The sequence below is a fragment of the Loa loa genome (genome assembly GCF_000183805.2).
Source record: "Loa loa unplaced genomic scaffold supercont3.900, whole genome shotgun sequence".
In the NCBI taxonomy this organism is placed as follows: domain Eukaryota; kingdom Metazoa; phylum Nematoda; class Chromadorea; order Rhabditida; family Onchocercidae; genus Loa; species Loa loa.
The window spans coordinates 1-8,199 of NW_018109080.1; the positions used below are offsets into that span (position 1 = coordinate 1).

General features: G+C 26.6%; 3 protein-coding genes across 3 annotated transcripts; 1 reads left to right on the forward strand and 2 right to left on the reverse strand.

The window, feature by feature from the left end:
• Positions 1–181: 181 nt before the first annotated feature.
• Positions 182–383, reverse strand: LOAG_10570 (sodium/hydrogen exchanger; the record flags this gene model as incomplete). The annotated part of the gene is made up of 1 exon (XM_003146095.1): positions 182–383. A coding segment is annotated over one exon (201 nt), but the record flags the coding sequence as incomplete, so codon positions are not given.
• A 604-nt stretch (positions 384–987) lies between these two features.
• Positions 988–3,410, forward strand: LOAG_10571 (hypothetical protein; the record flags this gene model as incomplete). The annotated part of the gene is made up of 5 exons (XM_003146096.1): positions 988–1,077; positions 1,495–1,613; positions 2,013–2,181; positions 2,451–2,627; positions 3,201–3,410. 5 exons carry the CDS (start codon positions 988–990, stop codon positions 3,408–3,410), a joined length of 765 nt encoding a protein of 254 aa, XP_003146144.1.
• Positions 3,411–7,541: 4,131 nt separating this feature from the next.
• LOAG_10574 (hypothetical protein) lies at positions 7,542–7,812 on the reverse strand (the record flags this gene model as incomplete). The annotated part of the gene is made up of 1 exon (XM_003146097.2): positions 7,542–7,812. A coding segment is annotated over one exon (271 nt), but the record flags the coding sequence as incomplete, so codon positions are not given.
• Between the last annotated feature and the right edge of the window lie 387 nt (positions 7,813–8,199).

An 8,199-nucleotide genomic window follows, 5' to 3' on the forward strand; every position in this document is an offset into this window, starting at 1 on the left:
TTTTAAAGTGTAAAACTAAAATTTAAATATTTAATGATTTTAAAGCTAAAAAAAAAGAAAACACAAACAAACAATGTTATGAATAAATAATATTTTATGAAAATATTATTATTAATTTTTTCAAAAAAAAAAAAAAATTAAATCAAAATTTAAAAAAACAAAAAAAAAAAAAATATCTTACCAATGCTACGATAAATCAAACAGAAGATGATTGTTAATGCAATAAACGGTAAATCCCAATGATGTTTGCTAGAAATTGTTGATAAGCCAAGAAACATGAAAATTACCGTTTCACAAATTTGTGCTAACATTTTTGTGAAATATTTAACAGATGTTGCAGCTGTTGTTGTAATATTACCTTTTACATATTGTTTCATTGCCATACCACAAGCAACAATTACTAAAAAAAAAAAAAAAAAAAAAAAAAAAAATTAAAAAAAAAGAAATTAAAAAATAAATAATTAAAAATTAAAAGTTGCATTTGTTGAAAAAAATTTATAGCAATTTTAAAGAAAATGAAATTTGTAAAATTTTTACAATAGTTGTTAGGCTATTGTTTAAAATAATTTTCCACTTTTATAATATTTATTTTTATTTCAAAATTTATAAATTAATGTTTAAATTATATTTTTTTTTTTCAAATGTATAAATCTATTAATTTGCATTTGTCGATAAAAAAAAATTGAAATTTGTAAAATTTTACAGCAGATATTCATTTTTTTTTCATATTTCAAATTTCAACTCTTGACTTTTATAAACTAATATTTAAATTTTTCTGTTTTTTTGTTTAATTTATGAAATTGTAAAATTGTAAAAGTTGAAAAAAAGATGACATCATTTGGAAATTTAATGTAAAAATTTGAAATTCAATAATTTTTGTTAAAATAAAAAATTATATAATTGCTGCTTTGCGAAATGTTTTTATCATTTTATTTGGTATATTTATCAAAAATTTCTGTTAAAATTTCATAAATAACATACGCTAAAATGGATGATAATCCAAACATTTCACCAGTTAAATATGCCATATACGGTATTAGAAATATGAAAATTGGATTTAATATTCGAACCTTATCCGTATATCTGCAAAAATTGAATTTATCAAAATTTCGAATTTTAAACTTTTCGTAATTTTCCATTCATTTATGTTTAAATTTTTTTCTGGCACATAGATTGCAATTAAAAGTTAACTGTCTGCAAAATTAATATATATGACAAATTTATTATGCAAAAATTTAAAAAACATGCCATTTTTTGATAGATTTCAAAAATCCCAAATTTTTTTAGAAAGGCAAAAATTCACGGATAATAGAGTAATAATAATTAATAATAATAATAATAATAATAATAATAATAATAATAATAATAATAATAATAATAATAATAATAATAATAATAATAATAATAATAATAATAATAATAATATAATAATAATAATAATAATAGCAATGATAATGATAGTAATAATAATAATAATAATAATAAGAAAATCAGGAAGTGGAAGATGCTGGTGCAACAGCTCTTCATCTTGCTGCAGCTAAAGGTTTTACAAACGTAGCTCGTTTATTAATAATGGTTGGTGCTAATTGTGAACATATCGATCAACAAGGAAGGTTAGTTAAATTAGTTGATTATAGGAGGGAAAAAAATATTGTTTTAAAAAAAAAAAAGATAAAAAGTTGAATTAATTTTATTGTTTTGAAAACTTATTTAAAAGTAATTGAATAACTAAAAGGATTTTCAATTGTATTTGTAAGTATGCATTGGTGAAATAACATAGGAATGGTAAAATATTTCTTGAAAAATAATTAATATTTATTATGTTTTTATACTTTTTTTCTTTTATTGCGTTACTCACATCCTTTTCATCAATGATATCTTATCATTTCATAAACTTGAAAATATTTTCTTTCATAATAAACTTGTAAATAATATTTGTTAATATTTGTTATAATATTTGTAGCTATTTTAGCATATTTTATTTTATGTTATAAATTTTGCATAAATTTTAGGACTCCAATATTTTACGCATGTTTGGGAGGACAAGCGCATACATTAAGCGTTATGGTGACAGAATTGAATTGCAAAATAACGCATACGGATAAACTTGGACGAACTGCGTTGCATTGTGCTGCATTTGGTGGTTATATTGCATGCATCGAAGTGCTTATCATGAAAGCTGTTAGTTTTTAACATTTAATTATCGAATTTTGAGATGGCAGCTACAAAAGATTTATTGTAAAAAGTTTTGAAATTCAATGAAATCAGTCATTATAATTGAATCCGAATATTAGTACTTGTATATTTCGATTTTAAATTAATTATTTTTTAAAAAATGAAAGAAAATCTCAGTCTTTCTTTTTAATTTTACATTAAAAGAAATATGACAATTACTTCATAATATAAAGGAATTAATGGTAACAACAATAAAATTCTTTTTTTTTTTTCAGGATTTTCTCATTCATAAGGAAGATTTAGATCAATTTACACCAATTCATATAGCTTGTGAAAGAGGTAAATATGATTGTGTAAAATATTTACTGAAATGTGGAGCAGCTGTAAATGCACTTGCACGCATTGATGATTGTACACCGTTAAGTTGTGCACAAGCTAATGGACATCAACAGGTAAGATTTAGAAGATCAAAAGAATACTTAATTAAACATTAATGATAGGTAAATTTTAAAAAGTAGGAAGAGTAGCTAATTCATTCATTTAAACCAATTATGGTTAATAGGAAATTTTGATAGATATATTGATTAAATAGAAAATAGAAAGGATCAGAAGGAGTGAGGAATTGAATTCCTTCCGCTTTCTTCATCTGCGTTTACCTGATCAAACAACGGAAAAAAAAGAGGAGAAGACGGATAGCTATGCAGTAAGGCAAATCTTTTTTCAATTAATAATTTGAAAATTTCTTTTTTGATAAGAAACTTTTTGATAATCAAGGAAATTTATGATTTTAATCATGAATCATCAAAAATTACCAACAACTAATTAAGCAGCAAGAATTATCAAAAATTGATCAAAAGAAATTTGTGATTCTAAATTAGATATAATCGGATGATAAAATATTCCAGCTTTTTCTTGAAAAGAGGATATAAGCTCCAGCCTAAACTTCACCGATTATGCTAATGTTAATGAGTAAAATATACTTGAATAAAATAATTAAATACTTTTTTCATTCTTGCTTTTTCCAGATTGTCAACTATTTGTTGCGTAATGGTGGATTATTTCCATATCAATTACGAAATTTGGCCGCATTAATCATTCAGAAATGGTGGCGACAACATTTACGATCACGACAATTGAATAATCAAAAACCAAAAAAAAGAAAAATAAACAAAAAAGAGTCCATTAAAATGATCCAATCAAATATAACAAGATTATGGAGTGAAATCAAAAATTGAATATTCGTATTTATGAAGGAACCTCTCATTAAATTAATTGTTAATGAAATACTGAATTAATTCAATAATACTAAATGAAAATATATTGATGAAACACTAATTTATTCTAATTTATTTATTTGATATTATCGTCAGACAAAACGAATTTATAATGAGAAGATATGGTAGTTAAACATTTCTGATCGTTATTATAATGACATTAATTCGTTTTATTTTTTTTTTTTTTTCTGATCGTTATTATAATGACATTAATTCGTTTTATTTTTTTTTTTTCAAGCCGAATATTTAGAAGTTTGTTTCAATAAGTTGAATTTTTAAAAGTTTGACAGTTTACTGAGTTATGTTAAGGTGACACCAAATATTCGATTTTTTAAAAAACGAATTTTTTAAAAGCTAATAAATTCTGTAGAATATTTTGAAAATTTAGCAGTATTATTGATAATTCTATGAAGTTGTATTAGCAAAGCGAGTCTATTCAAATTACCTTTTTTTTTTCCCATTTATTTCTTGAAATATTAATCAGGCTTACTATGTTAATTAATACCAGCAATAATAGCGATGGAATGAAACATATCACATACACTTATTATTAAAACAAACAGATATTGGGAAAAAAAGAATGACCTTTTGACTTGAACTATTAAAATTTTGTCATTCCAGTAAAATTTTGAAAGTGTTTCCGAAATTTTGATAGGTCGTAAATTTTGAAATTTTTGAATAATTTGGTTTTCCCTCATCCTTAAAATGGTTGCATTTTTCGCTGAATTGCATATTTTGTACAAATTTTTGTTATTTTTCCAATTTTATTTCTTGGTTGTAAATAATAACATGACAATTTCATTTTTGAAGTATTTAATATTCTCAATTAGTTAATATAATATATGCTATTGTATTGTTACCCTGAAATATATTTGTTTAAATAATTTTAAAATAAATAATTTCTAGCAGATGAAGCTAAAATTAACTTAAACAACAATGAAGTTAAATTTTCCACGAAAAAAAAGAGAAATGCTTACATACGCAGGCTAAAGAAATTTTCTTTCAAATTTTTTGTGAGTTTCATCGCTAATCAAAATTGAAGATATTATACCGTATGTTTCAATTAACTCTTAGATGTTTATTTGATAAATTTAGCGTACTATCTGCTTCTTTTTTTTCACTTTTTTTTTCTGAAATCCATGAAAAAATATCAAAAATTTAGGAATTATATTACTCTTGGACAATTAAAAATTAACCAAAAATTAGACTTCCATGACTATCTTCCAGGAAAAGTTCCTGCACTTTTTATTTAATATTGATCCAGATATTACCGAATATTTAATAAAATATTCAAAATAAAATGAAATTGAAAGTATTAAACAAATAACACTGAATCTTCCACAACCAAATTTGGTCATTGGAATTTAAATATTCATTTAAAGGTATTTAATCATTATTTGACAAAAGATTGTAAAATTTCATAGTTTTCGCATAATAAATCTATAAATAATTTAAAATTTGGTAATGCATACCATCCAATATTAGAAATGCAATTCGATTATTATCAATCTTTTGCCATTTCTGAGGTTACATTTGAAATTTCATTCCTTTTTTTGCAACACTTCGTTCAGAATTTATATCTGCTTCTTGCCTTTGAATGCTTTATTGAATTACACCGATTTTAATCTAATTTCCATATATATTACCAGCTATTTATAATTCCAGTAAATATGACATTTGAAAATTGCAGCAAGTATTATGCAAATACAAAGAAGTATGAATGAGGAAAAAGGAAGAATCCTGACAGGTAATAAACAAAATGTTAACATATAAACAAATATAAAGTGAAAATGTTGAAATGATCGTGAATCATCAAGATCGAACAATCTAATTATCAATAATTATCTAATTAAGAATAATATCGAGTGAAACAATTTGATTAATAGTAACGCAAACATGGTTCTCAGCAAGCTTCTCCATTATTGGATACTTTTTAATTGACATGTCAATTCTTTATGATAAAATATTTAGGGATCAAATTTCCTCAAAGAAAAAATATAGTAAATATTAAATCAACATGTGCAACATTGCGAAATGATGAAACCTAATTCTCCCAATGATTTACCTGTAATTTATCCTCTTTTACTTAGCGATTGAAAATTAGCTTTTTATTGACTTTTTATTGATTGTAATTAACACCTGTTCATTGTGGTTATCATTACATCAAATCAACATGTTATATCTTAATGGCTTTAACCTATTTTTATACTTAGCCTATTGGTGGAAATGTAAAGAAATTATTAATTTTTATGCTGAGCGTCTAATTTCAAAGGCTCAAGTTTTTCAGAAATTCATTTATAGATTGACTGGGAATTGCTTTCGATATTCCAATCACTGAAATTATCTGACTGATTTATAATCACCAAGTTTTCTATATATTATACATATGATATTGAAATTGCAATCGCATATCGATAGAATACAATCATTCTCTTACTCTTGCATTGGAACACTTTTACTGTCACATATGGGAAATATTTATTATCTGAATTATTTATGATTCAAGTATCTACGTTATGAAATATATGCAAATTTCTAAGATTAATATATTTTCACTTCTCATCTTCTTTTTCTATACCTAATTTTTGATTTAAATCTCTCAAAAATAGGTCGAAATGTTGTGGTAAACTTTTCAGATATCAAAAGAATGACTAATCTTCAAAATGTATCAGAAAAGAAAGATTTATACCAAAGAAACGTTGACATTTGCACTGCCAACTAATATGCTATTCAGCAAAAGTTGCATCAAATTCCTAATTACTTCCAGAACGAAAATACTTATCATGATGGATCAAAGACTTATTTGCGAGTTAATTTCATCCAGTTATACTAGTACATCACATGAGTTATATATTTATTTAAATTAAAATTAGTATATGAAAGTGAATTATCAATTTTCTTCTGATGTACTAGTATAACTGGAAATTACCTGCAATTACCTGTAAACATTTACCTGTAAACATTTTTTATTTACCTGTAAACATTTTGATGAAATCAATATATGACAGAGAGAAGATTGGAAGATCTGTGAGCATGAATAGAAGATCTCACTTATTGTTATGTTCTCCATAATCGGACTTCACTTGTAAAGAGATGATACGATGCAATGTCAACAGCTAGTGATGAACTTATTATACCCCTCGTCCGTGCTCTGAACATTGAGTTGCTGCTGATGATATATATTACTGAAGTCTGAAGCTAAGTAGAAAGGATGTGTTGCAGTTTTAGGATCCATTCAGATCAGATAATATTGGCTGATTTTCGATCTATCACTGTAATATGTCAACCTATTAGCAGTATCAGCTAATTTTGGATTAATTTCCATGCTATAAATAATATGTTAGTGGAACTTACTATCAATGAATTTAATTTAAAAGAATTCATATTTTTTTTCAATGAAAGACAACGTCGCCCAATTAATGGAAGCAGTCAATCGGATGGCGGTTACAGCAGCGAGCGGCATATACCGTAGTACACTGGTGATAATGGTTGTTGTTCATGAATAGCATATTTTCCATTTGAATCACAAAAAAAAGCAGCAGAAAGGAGAAACATAATATGGTCGATAAGTAGTTAAAATGATCCTCGTGACAAGGAGGAAGGAAGACAAACTCACGAATAAATGATGGACATGCAGTTGTTATCTTGTCAGATTATTGATGGTTGATGATAATGGTTGTTCATTTCAAATTTGTGCTGGTGTACCAAATGTGTTCGCGAAGTTCCTAAAGAGTTGAAAATAATGTGTCCACATGTCCAACAGTGATTGAGAATGAGTGCTGTTAGTGATGTGATAAATACCGATATAAATAGAATGAAATGCATATTGATAGAGTTGAAACAATTAACAAAATGTATGTTAAATAGACAAATTTATGTCCATAAAGAATAAATAGACATTTACCTTTGATCGGTACCTATAGTTAATTTCTTCGTCACGGATACCTTCTTATTGCGGGGGAAATGCTTGCTTGTCCTTACAAGGTTACGAACTATGCTTGCGGTGGTAAACGCTTCCGGTAGGACCTCCCATGCCAAACAGGTCTTAATTGGAGGGCCAGACAGAGTGTTTTCACGAATAAGATGGGCTCGTTAGCCTTCAGATAATTTAAGGGAAGAACAACTCTGATCCCAAACTCGGGCAGATGGAGCTTGTTTAGCCCTGAGTCCTATCTCGCTCAGCCTATCCACCTCAGGGGATGCTTTAACTAAATCTATGACCTGAAGACTTCGCTGCCATCGTCGAAACTCGGTAAGCTTTCGCAGATGAGCTTTAGGAGTAAGGGAATTACAATCTTTTACAGGAATTCCAGTAAATCGTTTCAAAATTAATTTTCCTTTCATTTCGCCTTTCCACACAAAGCTATGAAAATCTTTTGTGATTGCATTATCACTACTGATAGATATTAAACAATTCTCTTCGTTGCTTTCAGTTTGATGATGAAAGACCTTCTGAAACTCATTGTCCCTAGATTCCAGCATTATCTCATATTACCTTTCTTCTCTTTAATGAAATCCCGACATTCCAGTTCATAAATTCAGAACTTTCCTACACTTATTGAACACATCTGTAATTATTCCTGCAAGTCGATTTTACCACAGCAGATGATGAGACTGATATCGATCTTCCGTCGTTGGATTTCCTCTATCGAATTTTCGAAAACCAACAATTGCATATAAGGAACCCGCATGGAAATCAGGCTCCATTTCAATGTTTACTCCAATCATTGATGATTCATCACGTAAACGT